The 20689-nt window shown below is 41.0% G+C and overlaps 1 protein-coding gene across 1 annotated transcript in view; it reads right to left on the bottom strand.

Annotated features, from left to right (window-relative positions):
• SMCHD1 (structural maintenance of chromosomes flexible hinge domain containing 1) overlaps nucleotides 1–20689 on the bottom strand; it is a 3546415-nt gene that overhangs the window by 1283385 nt on the left and 2242341 nt on the right. Inside the window, exon 29 of the mRNA XM_044065561.1 lies at nucleotides 15125–15286. Within this exon, the coding sequence (XP_043921496.1) occupies nucleotides 15125–15286 (162 nt within the window). The remainder of the gene's footprint in view (nucleotides 1–15124; nucleotides 15287–20689) is intronic.

Here is a 20689-nt window from a genome sequence, read left to right as displayed (position 1 = left end):
TTCAGTTCTCACCATAGCTCTCAACCTCATAGCAAAAAAACATGTGGACAAAGCCAGTAATGGGGGAATACAGCCCCCAAACAAATTCAGTGAATTCAGTTCTCACCATAGCTCTCAACCTTAGCACAAAAAAACTTGGACGGAGCCAATAATGGAGGAATACAGTCCCAAAAATAGGGACAAATTTCAAATATCCATGTTATAAACTTAGAAAATTGCTGGAATAAAAGTTTTTGTGTTACCATGTACTTTCTGAAGAATATGAAGCCTGAAATTCAAATGCCTGTTATTTTTTATTTAACATTTGTTAACCAGGAAAGTCTGACGTAACAAAAGCCAATTTTCAGCAGAGCATGAACAAACACTCCAGACACGTCTTTGTATAATGGGGGGACATGCAGACTCCACACAGAAGGCACCCCAGCCAAGAACCAAACCAGAGAACCTGTAGCTGTTAGGCAACAATGCTACCAAGTGCACCACTGCATTACTGACTTTGCAAGGAAAAACAAACGTACAGAAACTACAGATTTTATAAGAAACAGAACAAACATGAAGCAAAAATCTGCAAATTTTTTACAAATGGTGGTGGGTAGGGAATTCAGTCCCTTGCCACCTGCACCCAAGGTACAGGGTTCAAGCCTGAGTATTCTCTACCCACCACCATGTGTTCTCTAGCCACCAGTATATAGCAACAGGGGCATTACACACACACACACACACACACACACACACACACACACACACACACACACACACACACACACACCCCTTACCTGCATTAAATCTGCAGCAGCAGCCCTGAATTACACACACACACCTTACCTGAAGTAAATCCGCAGTAGCAGTCCTTAGCCCTGAATTAAATCTGCAGCAGTCCTTAGCTCTCACACACCTTAATCCGGTTGCAGCAGTCCTGAATCAAAGTCTTCTTAGCCCGCAAAAGCTAACGGCTGGTTTCCGGTTCTCCTGGCTCCGCAAGAGTAGGCTGCAGGCTCTAGCCTGCGAGCGATGCAGTCCAGTGTCCTTCCTTCCTGTGCAGCCATCACCTCACAGACTTCTGGGATGCAGGGCAGAGATGCCTTTCTCCCCTATCTGCACTGCCTAACACAGCAGTCTGGAGTTCTGCGAGTACCAGGAACTCCAAGCACGCATGCATGGAGTTCTGAGACTTGCAATTTTTTTTCTTTTTTCTTTTCTTCTTTCCTTCTACAGGTGGGGGAGGGGCTGCAGTCCTATAGCATGAGCCGCCCCTGACGCATACACTGTTTGGCAAGTTGAACTTCTATTGTCATGTACATTTAAGCCTAAGTCACTTCTTATAAAACATTTTTTGTTTTATTGAAAGCCCTCAAACAAAAAAATACACACACCAATACCCCTTAAAACTATTAACTTAATTCTAACATACAAAACTATGTACATTTTCAAATATTGATGTTTTACCCTCCTCATAGGAACAAAAGTCCCAAACTGACAGCCACCCTCACACACTTGAGTTAACCTAAAAGAAAGGTCATCCATGCTAAGACACATGGTGCAGACTGTGCTTCTATTAAGTGCTAATTGGTTTTGGCTTGCCTTTACAGCTCTCCCAGCTGGGAAAACCCTGAATGTTTTCAGAGAACATTATCTCTTAGTCAGCTTCTCTTTTTTATTTCCTCAGCCAATCACTCTCCACCGGACCATAGGCAGTTTCTCTGTATCAGATTGTCTCCATGGAGACATGAGAACAAGGCAGCCAGTTTCTCTTTATCAAACTGTTTCCATAGAAACATGAAGACCAGCTACAGAACTGTTACTGAGCTTACATGTATTTGCTAGAAAATAAGTTTCATATGTTGTTCTTCATTTGCTTGCTCTCTCTCAGAACTTGAGAAATCAACCTAAGGTCTTTAATCCATGCAACAATGAGAAAAAGCACATCATTTTTTTCTTTTATCATGCTTTTTAACCAGGCTGTTTTTAAATACACTGCAGTGTCTACACTTCTTAACACTGAACAAGGCGAGAGAAGGGAAAAGAACATAAAAAGAACAGAAGGCACCTGTTTACAATCCCCATTACACTTAAAAATAACTGAAAAAAACTTTACTTTACAGCATTTAAAGAAAACCACATGCCACAAAAATTGGTACTATTTAAGAAAAAAAAATATTTACTTACAGTTAACCTTCTTCCTCCTCTTGCCTGCCCCAAATGACTTTTCTGAACATTAATGACATGAAGTAAGGCATATGCCTTAGAGTCCCTCACAAGTCCAACAAACTCTGAAAACGTCCAATATTTCCAGAGTTTCTTGTTCTGTCATATTTTACAAATATAATTATTGCATTTTAATCCCATATTAAGTTACTGGCTTTATTAATGTCCATCTCTGAAATCCTATCTCTGTTTAATTTCCAACATGCTCTTGATTCTTATAGTCAACTCTCATGCTCCCTTCCTTCTCTCCAACATTTTCCACTGAAATTTTTAAAAAGATTTCATAGGTACAATCCCGCTACTGTCTTTATTACCAGAACAAAAAAAAGCAGAATCTCCTGTTTCACAGTGTACTTTCTGGTGGACAAACATTTGTATTTCTTCCTTAGCATGTACTTCATGAAAAAATGTTGTCCCTCCAGGGAAGAATATCTTGAAGACAGCTGGGTACAGTAGTTTGTATCTTACACCTGTATATAAACATTCCTTGAATTGTGGAATACATTTGCTCCTCTTCTGTCTAGTGTACAATGAGTAATCATCTCCACAAACATTCTGCTCTCCCACTTTTGGTACTTTGTCCTTCTGCCACAATTTTGTCAGTATCAACTCCTTCTACTGGGAGGATTGCATCTTTACTATTAAACGTCTAGGTTTGCTTTTTTATAGCCAGGTTTGGAGCATATACACAATGTGCCCTCTCAACTAACAACTCCTGTTGTGGACTGTCAATCCAGTTGCTTATTTGTGCTTTCATAAAATTAATACAGTCTGTTCCTTCCAGCTTCTCTGCTATAGCTGAAAATCTCAGGTTTTCCATATATGCTCTGTCTTCTATTATTTTTTGAAACAACTCTTCCTGTGCACTCTCATATTCAGCCAGCCTTTTCTTTATTTCAACCTCTGATTTTTGCAGCTTTACCATCTCATCTGTTTAAAGCTTCTTCTACTTTTTCCAGCCTTTTCTTGCTTGTGTTGATATACTCCATCAGTGTTTTGTTTATTTTAACCAGGTCTGTATGCAGTTTTCTTATATCTTCCTGTAGGTTACTGGAAGTCATGTCTGAAGGTTACATTGTGTTTTGCTGAAAAGCTGCAAAACCTTCCCAGTTAGTGTTTCTTCCTCACTTTTGTAGCTGATTTTTCCCAGGTATCTGTATTTCTTTATTCCTGCCATCCAGACAGTGCACTTACTAGCCAGTTACTGAAATGTACCCATAAACACAAGTCTATTGGCCTTCTCTGCCAAGTTTCTGTTTTCAAACTGGAAGAGCTAGAAAAAAGCTGTTACTCAATGTGTAGCCATTTTGGAAGTCCTTTTTTTACCTCTTTTTTTTTTTCTGAAGAAGGTTCGCTGAGCTGTACAAAGGCATATTCCAATGCCAGACAAGGTCTTGCTATCCTGTTCACTATAAGACAGCATCTATAACTTTAGACCCAAACAAATTGGACTGTCATGGGGCATTAATGAAGGACATCTTTAAGTGTTACATGAAACTGCAGAGATACAGTCAGAAAAGCCAGTGAACAGCTATTCTAGTGCCTGTTGATTTCGACATGCCATCAATGGCATTAGAAATAAGGTACATGACACTTTTGACAGGGACTGACTGGGAGCCAACTCCATATCAACTGATTTCCTGTCTTCCGTAGACAAAGACAGAGAGGGACTTGGATAATTCCTCTGAAAGCATGTTAAATGGGCCAACTACTTCAGTGCCCCAGACAGCGAAGGTCACTTCAGCATATACCCTCATTCCAAATCTGTCCAGTGCCCTAGATTCCCTGCTAAAAGGACAGACAGTAAAACACTTTTCTTTGACCTCTTTCTTGATGGTCACCATTACCACTATGGAATCGACTGTGGGACCCTTGCTACACAAGGGCCTATGTTTTGGAGAAACTTATATTTCTTTGGGTTTTCAGGGAATCAGTTCAAAGACATCTGGTTTCTTCCACTCTCCCATCAAAACCAGGTCTACCAGTTCATCAGGGGAAGGGACCATCTAAGCAGTAGATAGGCCAGCCTTAAAAGTTGCAAAGAATAATGATTCTACCTGGGAGGGGTCACCAGTGGACAACCCCCCTTTCTGCCTAAGTAACTCAAGGATCTCACTAAAGGAGACATCTTCAAGAGGGGATATGGGGGATCCTTCTCCATCAAAATCAGTATCTTCAATGAGGGACTCCTGAGGCAGTCCAAGTTCCTGCATGCATGCTTTCAATGTACTTCAACAAGATGTTCTGGAGAAAACTCGAGAAGCAGATTGGAGTCAATGATGTAAATTGCCTTGAGACTTTCTAGGATTGGCTGTCCTAAAGTAACAGAAAAAGAGGAAAAAAAACCCTGAAGAACTCCAAGGGGGCAAGGGAGGATCAGAGTTAAGAAAGCCTGTTTCTTGGACTGTGAGAGGACTCTCTCAAAGGCCTTGATTGCAGACTCCAAGATGGGTCCTGAAGCAGCTCCCATAGCCAAGGAATCCAAGGGCAAGCTCTGAGAACCCATTTAACTCTGCTCCAAAGCCAGAGCCATGCTGTATAAAGTTGAAGTGCCCAGAGGAAGGGACAGATCTGATCACTTTGGAGTTGGCTCTGACCCCTTGGCTCCTAGGCAGTACAAGTCAACCAGAGCAGAAGTCGTCCAGTCTTTCAGTTCCAACTTGGGTATTCCTTGAGGTATACCCTGATACAAGGGCCCAGAATCCATAGGACAACTCAGGGAAGGAGTCTCAATCAGTGTAGAGAAACAGAGGAGTCCTGACCCTCTGACAGAAATCAGCACCACAAGAACCCCCCAGCTGGATCTGGGTCTTTAAAAACATCTGCAGCATTCTGTCGACATCGAACTCAGACAGACTTCTGGCAGACTGCACCGATCTCAGACACAAGGCCATGGATGGTGGCCTTGACTCCCACAGGAAAGACCTTTTCAGCAAGAAAGGTGACATAAGCCTAGAGCTAAAAGGTTCCCAGAAGAACTTTGGCCCTTGAAATGGCAGTGTGGGAGATGACGGATCTGATGGCTTGCAAACATTAGAAGCAGGTTCAGACGGACCAGATCAGTCTGGAGAATATTTCCTGGAGGATACTTTTTCTGTTTCTCATTCTCCCGTTTCTTTTCTTTTTCCCTATCCTTAGGCATCTCCCCTCTTGTTCATTTTTGGAAATCTTTTGTGAAGAGGAACAAGATGAAGACTAATAGGGGCCAGCTGCTCCTGCTCTGGCAGGGAGAAGCCTCTTAAAGGAAAGTTTGGAGAGCGTGTCAGTTAATACCCTATCCCCAAAAGCAGTGCAGACTGAGCAGTCTTCCTCTGTGTGTGAAACTAATAAATGATACACATTTAGAATGGACATCATGAGCAGGGATTTTATACCCACAAGCGACACACTTCTTAAAACTGGACAGCTTATCTGATACCCTGGCTATCACCCACCACCTTATCTGATACCCTATCACCCCCCCACCCAAAACAAAACTACCAGCACCAGAATACTAGCAGTTACAATAACAGTAAAAAACACAGCTGTAGATATAGCTATCAAAGGGATAAGACTATCCAAAAACCAACAGCTACCTGAAAGCCACAAAGAATGGGTAGGAATTAACACTAACTCTCTAGTAGAGACAGAGAACAAAGTTATTTTAATTAACTGGGTGATGGATGAATAATATGACGGGGAAAAAATGAAGCCACTGAGCCAAGAAATACATGTCTGTAATATTTGAGTGGCAAATCAGATCGGAGGTAAATCACTGCTGGTGGGGGGATTATGGATAAGGGGGAGAGCCTGTGCCTTGGATCCAAAAGTCTGGAGAGTGTTTGAAGTCAGATTTGAAGACCCATCAGTCGAGGATGGATGGAAGAGACATCTGCTCATTAGTTTAGTCTTTTAGATTGGGCTGATAATGTTGGGAGTTATATTTCAATGGATGTGAATGCTTCTTGTGTGATATGCTGATGTTCAGCCATACTACGGGCAGTGCAAATAAAAGACTCATTAACATACTGAATTAAGGCTGAATGTTTAGCTGCAGTAGCTAGGTCATTAACAAAGCTGTTAAATAATACAATATAAAAGTGAAACTTGAGGAACACCAATGGATACAGGTAGAGAGGTTGACGCAGTATATTGGCATTTTACACAATGCGCTCTGTTTGCAAGGTAGTTTCTAAACCACAGGATAGACTTTTAGATATTCCCTGATCACTTAGCTTATTCAATAGTATTTGATGAGATAAAATATCAAGTGCCTTGGAAAGGCTTAGGAATACAGATGACACTAGTCTATCCTCATTTCTACTATGAATGGTAACGAGAAAGGCTAGTGAGGCAGTGTCATTACTATGGCTGGGGCAGAAACCATGTTGTGTTAGTGACAGCAGACCATTTTGAATAAAATAACCAAGTAGCTGAATGAATACATTTTTTCCAAAAGTTTTGAAACTGGAGGAAGGACAGCAATGGGTCTACGGTTTCAAATGTCAGTTAAATTCCTTCCCTTATGTGGTGGCAGGGTATATAACTGCTTCCAGATTTGAGGGATGGGGGATTGGACTAGTTATGTCTACGGCCATTTTCAGCTATTCAAAAGGAAGACCGTCTGCAGCAATTCTTTCGCATGCTTGAGTTTCAGAAGGCATTTTATTACTGTAACTAGTTTAAGACAGAAAGAGGATTTCCTGATTTCTGAGGGATGTTCAGCATTGCAATGAGCTTTGATCTGATTGACGAAGCAGTGATTTACTCACATTTATAATGTATGAATTGAATTTTGAAACAAAGATACTAGCTTCTGTATGAAATGAATTTGGTTGAGTTTGTTTGCCTGGTTTTAGGAGACCCTTTATGGTTGCCTAAAAAGCTTTTGGGTTGTTTTGTGAGAAACCTGGCAAATACTGTAATATTGTTTTTAATCAGAGTCTATGCTGGACTTATCTAGTTGCAGTTGTTTACACTGTCAGGAGTTTTGCATGATTATTATTGGCTTGTCATATTTTCCATGTACCATCTCCTTCTCTTATAAGTTATTTAGTAGAATGTTAACCACACTGGGCTGGCATTAATCTGACCTTCTGTTTCCTTATGGAAACGTTAATTTAATATTGAAAATGACTTCAACTAGGAGGGTTTTACTCCAGGTTTCAGTTGTAGAGTCTCAGAGTGGATATAAAAGATTCCTTGAAAAAATCCTCTGTTGATTTCTGACTATACTGAACTGTGAAGTTTAAACAGACTTACTCGGTTGCAAGATTACATAAATTAGAAGGTGATCTCTTACAGTGCTAGGCAAGTTGCCTGCTTGTATTATTTTTTCGGGTGCATCAGTTATGACTCAGTCAATTGTTGTGCTATTTTTGTTCTTACTGGGCCTTGTAAGGGACTGTTATAAGTTACATGAAACCAAATAAACAGAGTGGGTGAAAGGAGGAAGGATGGCCAGTGAATGAACAGTTTATTTTTAGCTCACCTAGAATCAGGTCTTCTTGGTTGATGTAGGAAGAAATCCAAAATAATGTATTTTCATCTGTTTCAATGCTGTTATTAGGGGGGATGTACACTGCAAAGATACATAGGCTTTTGCTGTTATTTATTTTAACATAACTTACTAACAGCTCTGCTTTATCAAAAATAGAGGTTATTTTGGTGTATACATACAGTTCACTAGAAGTTGGCTAGATAATAGCAATACCTCCCTGCCTTAGATTTTTGGTCAGCTCTGAGGATGCTGTACCCCTGTGGGAGCATTAATTCATTTGTAATGTATGGTTTAATCTAGGTCCCTGTGATAGCAGGGATTGTCAAGGGAATGGGACAGTAATCAATAATGAACCTCAGCAATTTTATACATACCCTTCAGAGATTAATGCAAAAGAATGTTAGGCCTGAGCTGAGGATGGTACTTTGCTGAATTAGACACCGACATGCAGACTTAATGAGATATATGCTAACTTGTTGGGGTGGAAAACTTGAGTTAGACTGTATGTCACCATGAGCCTTAAGTGTAAAAAGTGACACTAACTTAAGGATGGTAAGATGGCAAATGCAGTTCATTTTCAGTCTGCTGAAGGGGTGATGTATTAGAGGCCTGTAGTGTAGGAATAATGGTTTATAAAGTGAACAAATGATGTACTGAGCAAGTTAGGGGCTATGTGAAAATGTCTGCTAATAATAGAGCTAGTAGCAGAAGGTGCATGAGGCTACATGGGGATATAAATAGCAGTGGGAAGTAGTATAATATTTAGCAGGCTAGGAAGAATACTTTGGTAAATTTCAATGAGAAAAGCATCACTGCAGCACAGACGGGCTTCATTTAAAAAAAATTAAAATGCAGAGATTTGAAAGAACAGAGCACTGTTATATAAGATGCAATTAAATGGACCAGACAGGAATGTTTTACTAAGGCAGTGGAGAGTAGACAGTGTGGGAGGAATTTTAGATATTAAGGAGGAGGTTAATGCAGCAGTGAGAATAAATTTACATTGTGGAGTTGCACCTGCTAGGAGACTGGATCAGCAGAAGCTTTTAGTGGGAAAAGAAAACAATGATTGATTTTCAAGTGGTGCCTGACCTGGTGGATGTATGTTAATATGGAAAGAGGAGGATTTTAGCTTCTCTGGAACTGTGTTGTGATTGGTCGTGACAAGCTGGGTGCACTAAGGCACAAAAGATTTTCTGCCTGGTTTAGCTGAAATAAAGAGAGAAAACAAGAGGAGACGAATTAAAAGCAGAGGAAAATATTTGAAGGAAAGACTTCTGGGTGGGCAGGAAGCAGCTTCTGTCAGTCTACATTAGTGTTAGTGACTGAACCAAGGAAACAGTGCCCTACAACTAAGCTGGACAGATAATGATGTTGTAAATAAGAGGCCTTAATCTTTTAGCAGTATGCGATCGCAATCCAGTCAGTGCATGGAAGAAAATTAGAACCACATACACTGCAGTCTAATTCATACAGCCAATTAAATTTCTCAAGTTTTTTTTTTTTGAATTTCAAGAATTTCAAGTTTCCCTTGAGTGAAGATAGTGAACATTGCATTTTGGGGGTTGATGCTAGGGCAGGGTTGGGGGTTAACATGACAACTGCTTACTGGGGGTGGGGGTTAGTATAATGACAAATGCTCAGTGGGCTCTGGAGAGAGAGACTACAGTTAGTAGAGAGACAACAAAGTGAGAAATTATTATGAAATGTCTGCTTCTAATAAAAAAGTACAGTGTTGTCAGTGGATAGAGGAGATGTAGGGAAAAGAGATTACAAACAGAGAGGATGCATAAGAAAACAGTCTTGCAAAAAATTACCAAGTGTCTTGTTAAAAAGTGATTAATGGAATTTTTTTGGTCCTCTTGGACCTTACGTTTACCAGCCCAGCCTCCACTACTCCACATCTGTGACGCCCGTGCCCTGGCCCAGCAATCAAGGAGCCTCAATCCTCAACACTAACACCAGTGAGAAGCATCCATATTGGGAAAGGATAATAAATACACACAGTAAAGTACAATTTCCCTTAAGAGTGCACAGAGATTGCAGTCAGTCTGGTTCTGGTTTCTCCCTTTCTCTCCAGGTCCCTAATAAGACTCCCCACTGGCACAGCTATAGGGTCCAGATCTCAATCTAGTGGGCAAGATAAAACCTCCAGCACCTTCTCTGTCCAACCAGTGCTTTGTGTCCCTGACCAAGTAGCTGAAAAACACACACACACACACACACTTTGAGATAAGAGTTATATACAACAACACAGACACTCCTGGGGAAGGCTGGCACAGGTTTGCCAGATGTACCCCTTTTCTGCTGAGTCCAAAAGGTAGTACCAGCTGCCACCACCCACTAACATCAGCTACTCAAAGGCACATCTGAAAGGGTGTCCAATATTTATTGTGCAATATTATCTCAGTGGTGTGACTGAACAGTCAAGGATTATTAGAGTGACTTGGTACAGTATCCCTATATACATGCAGTGTACTCTCAGAGCTTAAATTATCTCTAAACAACACAGCCACAGTTGAAAGGTTTAAAAATATTTAATAATAAATAATAAAAACACAAGACAATAATTCTTACTACACAGTGCTAGTCAAGAGTTCAGAGATCACAGAGAAAAGTTCTGACATCAACACAAAAAAAACCACTTAGTCTAATCTTCCTAATTCCTAGCTATTTCTAAGAGAAAAAAACAGTTCTAAATAACTTGCATCTAGAGCAAGACAGTGCTGGTGGTGCTGGTGATGCTGGATGTTCTCAAGACAAATGCTCTGAGCTCTCTGATTCTCTCTCTTTAAATTGATAACACAGAGCTGCTTCACATGACGTCATTCTTCAAACTTCTCTGGTGTTCCCAGGCTAACAGAAACTACATTTACATTCTTTACACCTGGTTAGAAACCAGAACAATAAAGGACATTTATACATGCAAATTCTAGCAATTAACTCTGTTCTTAAAACAATAGGCAGGATGCCTCCCTCTAGACATATTGGCTCCAAATTTTGACATCAAAGACAGTCATAAAATGCTTGACTTAGCTTTCTTACAGCAGAGTGCACTGTTGTTACATTTTTACAGTTCAATATCCAATGCAGTCTTTTCACATTTAAGAAAACAAGCCTGTGGCTTACATTAATATTTACAAATGACAGAATTATCTACAAAATTATATCTGGCTAGGCTGGCAGCCTTCACCTATCTTCACAACATCCACACCAGGTCTACTAGCTGTCTTCCTACCCCACCCCCAATACCAGACTTGCTCTGACATTGCTGGGGCCAGTCTCATGGATCTTGAGGGCTTCAATCTGTGCTTCGGCTCAGTGGCCAGGGTTGTTTTATGATCTACCACTCCCTTTATCCCACCCCCCCATGCTCACTGACTGCGTCCGATGGCAACACCCCTCTTTGGATCATGCTTCTCCTTAGGGAGCATTTCAACAAGTGCTCTCCCACTAAAGACAGGATTGTGTCTGCACCCAATTTGCAGTTGTCAATAAACTTAGTCAGCCACAGCCCCTCTGTTTTGGCTTGAACTTCTGAGAAGTATATCCCAAACAATATGGGGCCCAGCACTGACCCCTGTGGAACCCCACTGGTGACAGGACTGCTGGCTGAGGTAAAGTCCCCAACTCTGACTGAGATCTGTCAGGGAGCCATTTAGCAACCCACCTGATGACACAATTTGATATTCAACTGGGACAGTTCATCAAAGATGCCTGAATGTGGGATTATGCCGAAGGCCTTGGCTAAGTCAAGGTAGGCTGAATGCACAGATTTGCCTTTGTCTATGGCCCTGGTCACATTTTCAAAGAAGTCCACCAAGTTTAACAGGCATGACCTGCCTTTCACAAAACCAAACTGCGTTGGTATTGCTGGGGCTAGTCAGGGATCCTAAGGGCATCCTGGGAACTTGACTCTGTACTTTTGCCCCCCCTGGGCATGGTGGTTTTATGACCTACCCACTCCCTTATCCTACCCCCCATGCTCACTTACTGCATCAGAGGGCAACACCCCACTTTAGACTACACTTCCCCTTAGTGAGCATTTCAAAAAGTGCCCTCTCACCAGACAGGAAAACCCATCCCCTTCCCTACCACTCCATGAGATTAATGCAATATTATACAATGATTCCTCCATTAATATTCTAAAATGTGCATACTGATTGGCCAGCGCGCCCGTTGTAAATCCCACAATATACCAACGAAAAAAAGGTCCGGTCACCCAGACTTTTTTCCGTTGGTATAAAGTCCTCAAAATATATTTTTTTAAACAAATAAAAAAAAAGAAAAGAAAAAAATGGAGCAATGGACACATTCTTTTCTCCGTTGCTTCCATTTCTAAGCATTGATGTACTGGGTATATGTGGGATGCAAGTCCCATATGCATGCTCAGTACATCAAAACAGGGAAGCAGTATACCATAACCAGAAAAACAGTAATGCACCATAATAGAAAGACATTATTTAAGAAAAGTTAAGTATTTTTTTCTTAAATAATGTCATGGTATAATTGCAATAACCGACGCCGTGGTCGTGGTATACTGAAATTTACCCATGGTTGGCTTTAATCACTCGGGCTTCACCCTCGTGATTAAACCACACCAGCCGTGGGTAAATCTTCAATATACCACACCACGTCATCGGTTATTGCTTTATTAATGTAGAATGTATAAAAACATACACAATATTAAGCAGGATATCACCTTAAGTAACACCTACTCTTCAGTAATAACATTTGCTCGATACATCTATGAGACACGATGTAGCAAAACAATTTCTCTGAGCAGATCAAAACACTGTTGTAGTTCATTCTATTATCAGATAAAATAAGACTTTCATAAACTGAATAATCAACTCAGCTTGTCTAAAAAGAGCAGTAAGCTATGAAAAGCATTTAACACATGTACTGATCAATTAAAAGAATGTCACTGAAATGAGGGAAGATGGTTAACCCAAGATATGAAGATCGCCTCTGGGTTCAAGGACTAGTTGTAAGGGAATGAAATCATAAGAAGAAATTGCATACCCCAATGCAGGAGGGAAGGACCCACTCTTAGCATGCCAGCCCACCACCAAGTGCAGAACAGAATTGTGCTATGGAAGGAAAAAATACATTCAGTTAACAAAGAGGTTAAGACTATTTTAGCTCAATTCTTGGTAAAGTGGTTGCTCTTGCTAAGAGAAGGGGACATGGGGTTGCTTGGTACAAGGAAAGACAATGAACAGAGCAGAAACAGTATCAATGTCCCACTGTCTGCGCATGAGTAAAATGATCACTACTGCAAATGCAGCTTATATACTACAGAGCCTATGCTATTAGCACACACGGATGCAGGAAAAAAGGATGCAGTTAAGTATGATGTAGAAGAGAAATTGGCTTTGAAAAAGTACTCTGGTAAACATCTTTCCCACTAGCTACTGCCTAAACAACACTCCATTACACTATTTGCATAATGGAGTAAGTAGCAAAGTGACACTGGTTCTTACTTTGTAAATTAGAGGAAAGTTATGGCTGTTCTTTTTGTAATATAATACAGGTAGATGGACAGTTTTAATAGCTGTCTTTAAACAACTAACAATGCTAAGTACTTGAGGCACAAACTAATTGCTGCCTGGTTTATATTATAAACTAGAGGAGGGGTATGGCTGTTTCTTTTACAATGTAGCACAAATGAGCAGGACGACTGTACCCAGTCTTTGAAGAGCTACATTGACCAGACAGTTGCAAGTAGTATATACAGATGTACTGAGGTGTGAACAATTTGCTGCTTGATTTATTTTTTAAACTAAAGCAAAGGTAAAGCCGTTCTTTAATGCTGTGATTTCAAAACTACATAAGAATTTATACATACTTTCAAAAAACAATGTTAAACTTGTATGTAGTTGTCGACAACCAGCCTTTTCAGGAACTAAAGTTCTAATACTGCTGCTATTAACATGGAAACACAGCAAATTGTATACCAGTCTGGGTAGTGAGGTGCAGTGCACTTCAGCTGGTCATATTATAGGAGGAACAGGATGCAGTTTCAAAGAAAACATTTCATGTACAGCCCTTGACGACAAAACAAAAACAGCATAATCAAGTTGTGCTATTATGTTAAAAAATTAACCACATGGTATGGGGGAGGTGACTGCTCACAACTTTGTGAGGTTCTTAACTGTATTTGCTACAAAAAGACCACTAATGCCACTAGTACATTTTAAAGCATGGTTGCAAAAGCTTCAAAAATCACTTTTCAATTCTTCTGAAGAGGGACTCCAAGGAGAAGCTGGTGGTTCTGATTTCAGGAGATACTGCATAAGGGACTGCTGGGTAAATCTCCATTTGCAGAATTTAACTGGAGGAGAAGTATCTAGTCACAGGCTGACACCCAAAGGTAATGCCATGTGCCTCTCCTAAACTATCGCGACACAAGAACATTGCAAACTAATGCCAGCAGTGAAAGACTTTATTCAACACCTCCCATCTACAGTCACCATGATCTCCGCTAGCTTGCTCGGCATAAATAATGCTAAAAGGTTTGGAAGTGATGACAAATCCATTCCCTGCCAATGACAAGTCATGGACTTCAGTGAGTAATACAAAATGCTTTCATCTGTGTTTTAATGCCTCCATTAAATACTCTCTTTTCAGTTCAGACACAGCGTGATAAAACAACGGGCGAATCATAGCTGTCTACCCCTTAGCACAAAAAATCTGAAGAAAGCCAAAAATAAGGGGGGGGGACAAAATAAATAGGGATGCATTTTAAATATTGCTTTTATAAACTTGCTAGAATAAAAGGTTTTGTATTACCATGCATTTTCTGAAGAATATGAAGTCTGAAACTCAAAACGCCTGTCATTACTTAGTGAATTCAATCTTCACACATGCGCTACAAAATTCCAGAAAATCACAAATTTTATGAGGAACAAAACAAAAATATGAGGTGAAAATCTGGACAGCTGAGAGAGGTATGAATGCTGCCAACATCTAGCAACAAATTTTACTGACAGAGACTTGGGCTATGGTACTAAGTATATATGCACAATATCTAAAATAATTGTACAATGTAACAGGTGTAATGTTCTATAAAAAGGCCATCTGCATTGCATGGAGAAAGCATCTCTCGGAGTGTTATGCACACGGCATTAAAGAACACCGCTCTGGGACTGCCTGAAAGCTTAATTTTGAATAAGGCCTGCCAGTTTTGCAGAAGTATAAGACTACGGTAAATAAGCAGTTACTTCAGGATATCTTGCATCTAAATGCTTTCTGAACCTACACTGCCATAATCACGTTCAGTAAAAATGCAGTGTTCATTTAAAGATGATTAAGTCATACAACTTAAAGCTGTCTCAAATGCTCAATTTCAGACACTGACTATGCCAGAATTAAAATATTCTTGAAATTAAGTGCATTGAACACTGAAGAAAAGTTCAAATATCTTGCTCAACTTACCTCCTCTGGCCAGTCCACAAGAGTAAACTGAGAAGGAGGACCAGAAATCAGTTGAATTTTTATACTCTCTGAACAATCTTGCCAAACAAAATTTAATTCTCTGCTTCCAGGAGTTCCAGGTGCAAACTGTATTCCTTTGACACACATTGTTTGTGTCTGTGCCTGTAGGGAGAGAGAAAGTGAGCAGTGAATCAAAATAATAAAATCTCCCAAAATGCTTATTCATACTGATTCTACTTCAAAACTATTTATGTAAGCACTCATTTACATATTACATTTTAAGTGGTGTGGCCCAGATGACACAAGCCCTTTTTCAAGAGGATACTGAAAGATGAGCAAAACTACACAAGTATGACAATCCAGTATTTAAAGATTGGTAATTTACCCAAGAAAATTATTTGTTCATTAAGACATACCATTTATGCTCAAGTATTGTAATCCTTTCCTTCCCCAGCACAAAAAAGACAAAAAGGAATCTGTTTTTTATTGGATGCACTCCCTTCACACAAAAAAAAAAAAAAAAAAGCTGAGATCTGACAGTGCTCATCCAACATGAACAGCTCTCTTATCACCTGCTTTCTGCCTTGGCAAAGAAAACACCAAGGTGAACGTACAAGTTTACAGAGAACTTGAAAACCATATGACAAAGTGGCTGGCCCTATTGGACGTTCAATTATTGGACAAGACTAGATGTGGCTTCTAACTCAAGATAGCTGGGCTCAGAGATCTTGAAAGCAGAAGGGACAGCTACCAGAAACTGAGTTTTTCAAAATAGCAGCTTCAATACCTAAATTCGGGTCTATATTAAAAGACTGAAGAGGTGGTTCAGCGAACACCTCTTGGTCGACACGTAATAAGTGAACACACTAAAGCGCAAATGCTCAAAACAGCGATTTCTTTCCCTGGGAAAGAAATCACTTGGCCATCCCCGTGCGTTCGCACCTTTCCTCGCTGTAGTGCGATCTCGGAGTTGGTATATTTAGTTAGGGGGGTGTGGGGGGCACAGCCCCCCCCAAGTTATGTTTTAGTGTGTGTGTGTGTGTTTGTGCTAGCGGTTTCTTTCCCAGGGAAAGAAACTGCTATTTTGAGCATTCGCGCTTTAGTGTGTTCGCTCATTACGTGTCAACCAAGAAGTGTTCGCTGAAACACCTCTTCGGTCTTTTGATATAGACCTCATAAATTCACGGGGTTCAAACAAATGACAGGCAAGCAAGTCAATCATGACATATAGATCTCACAGAGGAAAAAAGGCTCTTCAATGGAGGGCAAAGATGCAACATTCGTTTAAGTAGCTGCAAGGAGAAGTCGGGAAATAACTAACACAAGTCCAAGGAATAAATGAGGCCTTAAAGGCAGAGGTATAGGAGGATGACATGTAAGGCTAATTGAACTGTGTAGTTTCAGGTGACAATCTGTTCAACTAGAAAAGTTCCTCCATTTAGAAGAGTAAAATCTTTGAGGTGGAAAGCATCCTTGGCAATTTCAATCATTTCTCACAGTTGCAGGAGGCAAATTAAAAATCAGACCGTATGGCACAGCAGAAGCCTGGCCTTAGGACACAGCTGATTCTTCATCCAGCCACATGGAAACCCCAGTGACTGGTAGCATGAAGGTCACCTGCATCACCAAGGGTCTGAGAACCTGAAACCACACAATTCTTGGCCACCATGGAATGATAAGAATTAGTTTTGGTCATTCTTCCTTGAACTGTGCAGTCAGGTGTGGATTAGCAGAAACAGTAGGGAGGAGCACAGGAAACCTCCACTACCACAGGATGGAGAACATCTCCATCTCAAACTTCTCCCTGTCTGGTTGTAGAAAAGGTGAGGATTTTGTTGCAGAGTGCTTAGTTTCCAGAAGACCCAATTTAAACATAGTTTCTGAATCTGTAGTTCAAGAAGACTGGAGAAGCAGCTTAAATAATCCCAACAGGAACTTTGTTTCACTAGGAGTAAACTGCTGAGAGAGTAATGATCTTGTTTATGGCCACAGGTAAGACAACCATCGAGACCCCCCCCCTTTGCCTGTTTCATCCCCAGAAGGACTGCAACTGTAGCAAAAACATTCAAGAGTCAAAGAAAAAGTCTCTTTAAAGGGCCATCAACAGCCAGATATCCAAGTTAAAACTTGCAATGGAGACTGCTTTGCATGCAACCATTTGACCCTTAACTGCCAACACTTTGGCAAATAGCTTGGGCACAGAAGAGTATATATGGCAACTTATGAGTATTAAAGAAAACGTCGATGGCAGCACACTACAGTGAAAGTGATAACCACTCAAAATATTCTTCTGCATGGCCCCAGACAATGATGCTTCAAAATGTCCAGACCGCCACCCAGGTACCATACCCTGCAATTTATTTCACTGAGTGACTGTCACAGGTTGAGCTGCTTCTGACAGACTTTTCAAGCACACCTAGGCCAAAAGACTGACACAAAGTACAAGCAAGTATGTTCACATATACAAATTAAGCAAATGAAAAACAATGTCCCCTCCAAAGGAGACAAATGACACTGTAAGGCATAAAAGGGCAGTACAAAAAAATCTATATACTTGCAAACAGTACTTGCAAACTACAAAAGATAATGCCAAACAAATTATAGAACTATTACTATGCAAGAAAAGTGAGACATGATCAGCATGACAATTAGCAATTATCTTAATAAGCACACCTACATCTGCAAAATTTCAGAGAGTCTTCAAGTCTAATTCAAAATTGAAGAGGTTATGAGCATTTATAAAATGAGCAGATGAACAGCCACTCCATACAGGGACAACTTTACTGAACGCTTCCTCCTCTACCAATAACCAAAAAGAAAGGCCTTCCTAGAGTTAATGTACTTTGCCTTTGTAGTATATAAAAGCAGGTGGGTGGGGTAAAAAGCGCAGCAGTTTAATCAAGTTACCATAACTGTAGATGTTCAGCTGTGGTCAACGATACTGTCATAACCTTAGTAAGCACTAATGCAGGCAAATTCCAAATGTTAAGACATTCAGAGCTGAAAACCCTTGGCTGGGCTATCACCACCTTTGCCTTGGACATACCAATGCACTTGGTATAAAGGTGACATCTGCCCAAAATACAGTATGCTAATGGACATGCCTAGTGTTCTGGCAATGCCCTGGAAAAATACCTTCCTAGGCCTCCTAAACAAAGAGTGTAGGAAGCAATAAAAAGTCCAGACAAGGATTTGAGTAAAAAGGAGAAGGGGCGCAAGCCCACTCTGAGCTCAATGATCCCCAGATTTAGAAGAGATGGTGGATGGGAGTCAGGACTGTCACAACACTAGAACATCTACAGCAATAGTAAATTGATTATACAAGTGTACTGTGTTCTTCATGTGGTTCACTGCCTTACTTTAAGCCTTCTGGAAGACCACCAGTATTGGCAGTTACTACAGATGGGGGAGAGGGCAGGTAAACCAGTGTAAGATGAAGGTAAGATGTCTTTCAAGTTGACACAGATAAACCTTGTCACAGGCCTCAAGATGAGGTCTAAGTCTAACTTATAAAGTCTGGAAAATGTATGGAAAGAGGACCCTGTGGCTGCCTCTAAAAAAATATCCAGTGTACTAACACCTTTTAAAAAAGTGATAGTGGTAGCTGTGGCCCTTGTAGAGTGTCAACTTTCTTTATTTAGCAAAGGTTCCCATGTGTCTTGTGGCCATAATGAACACAATGTATTACCTATTTAGAAACTGCCTACTTAAATACAAGCAAGCCTTTTTTGTTCTCGGCAAATGATAAAAATGAGTTGCTCTGAAAATCAAAATTCTTTAGTTCCATCTAAACAGCATCTCAGTTGCTTGTGCCCATCAAGGGAGTGTTTTGAGGTGATGTGTAAAAATACTGGTAAATGGACAGCTTCGTACACTGCCACTTCTGTGATCACTTTAGAGATGAAAGAGGAATTGATATGTAAGGTAACACTATCCTTGTGAAACAGGAGGAAAGGTCATTAACACATCTAGACCTGGGGCTCAGAAACTCCCCCTGGCTGAAGCAACTACAGTCAAAAAGGCTGTATTCCAGGATAGGTGTTTCAGATATGCCAAAGCAGAAGGCTTAAAGGGATTTAAAGTCAGGTTTTCCAAAAAGAAATTTAGGCCCCAGCCTGGAGCAGTTACCCGAGTGAAGCTTGACTTGCGGATATTCAGCAGTCACATCAAGGCAGGGTCCGAGACTGCTTTGTATGCCAGACAGAGGTCACCTCTGAGGAGTCTGTATGAAACTGAGTAGAGGGACAGGGCTTTTAGCCTATCTGTTGTAGGGTAGATGTTTGAGGCCCTGGATTCTTCTGATAAGGAACCTCTGTGGGGTCTCCCCAGCTGCTGCATGTGTTTTGTGAGGTACATGCCAAAAGGGGCATTGTACTCAATAACTGGCCTTATAAGGCAAGAATACAAGGATGTTATGGCCTCCTTGTCCCTGCATGAGATACCATTACTTACGAGGTGGGCCATGTAGAAACCTTTCGATACAACGGAAGCAACATGGTGGTCAAAAGTCAGGCTGCTATCAAACTGGGTGCCCAAATCCCTCACGATTGACTGTGTGCTTAGGACTTTGTTATTAATGTGATAATATGTGGGGACATGACTCTCCCCAAAGGAGATGATGCATTTTATGGCATTCAGCTTAAGGCCATATTTCTGGCACCAGTCATTTGTTTGGGTGAGCCCTCTTGGAGGATATCCACATCACTTGGGGAATTGATGACTGCGCCCAGCTTGCAGTCATCTGCAAACTTGGTCCGCCATAGGCCACTGGTTTTAGCCTGCACCTCAGAAGTATATCCCAAATAACAGAGGCCCCAAGTCTGATCCCTGGGGTACGCCGCTTATTAAGGGTCTACTGCTTGAGGTGGCTTCCCCTATTTTGGTTAGGTGGGTTCTATCAGTAAGTCAGTTTGCTACCCATCTGATAACATATGGATTGATGCCTAGTTGAGAGAGTTTGTCTACTACGCACAAGTGGGGAATAGTGTCGAAGGGTTTGGCCAGGTCAAAGTAGGCGGTGTGCACTGTCTTCCCCTCATCCATGGCTTTGGTGATCGTCTCAAACAAGTTGACCAGATTTAACAGACACGACCTCCCCTTGACAAAGCCAAACTGTGTAGGGTCGAGTGTTTGGAGGTTGCCAATGTTCCTGTTAATGAGGTCCATGATCATCCAATTCCATGGCCTTGCAAATCAGGCTCATTAGGCTGATGGGTCTATAATTTCCAAGATCAGTGGATGCTATACCTTTGTGTAAAGGGATGAATGTGGCTGTCCTCCACTTGGCTAGGACAAAGCCAGTACTCAGGCTTTGGTTGAACAAGGTGCCTAATGGTGCTGCAAGTTCATGTACTGGGATGTTATCGGGTCCCATGGAGGCTGTATTTTTTGCCTTTGAGACAGCAGTGATGACCTGTTCCCTAAAGATAAGGGGAGGGGGGCAGGTAATGGGGATGTCCTGATTTACTAATGGGGAGACAGAGGGGGTGAAGTTTTTACTGAATCTGTCAGCCAGTAGGTTGGCTAGATCTACAGCATTTGTGTAAGTGGTATCCTTGACCACCA

This window comes from Protopterus annectens, chromosome 3.part0 (assembly GCF_019279795.1).
Source record: "Protopterus annectens isolate FY-2018-M chromosome 3.part0, PAN1.0, whole genome shotgun sequence".
NCBI classification, from domain to species: Eukaryota; Metazoa; Chordata; order Ceratodontiformes; family Protopteridae; genus Protopterus; species Protopterus annectens.
This window is presented reverse-complemented; position numbering and strand designations above follow the sequence as displayed.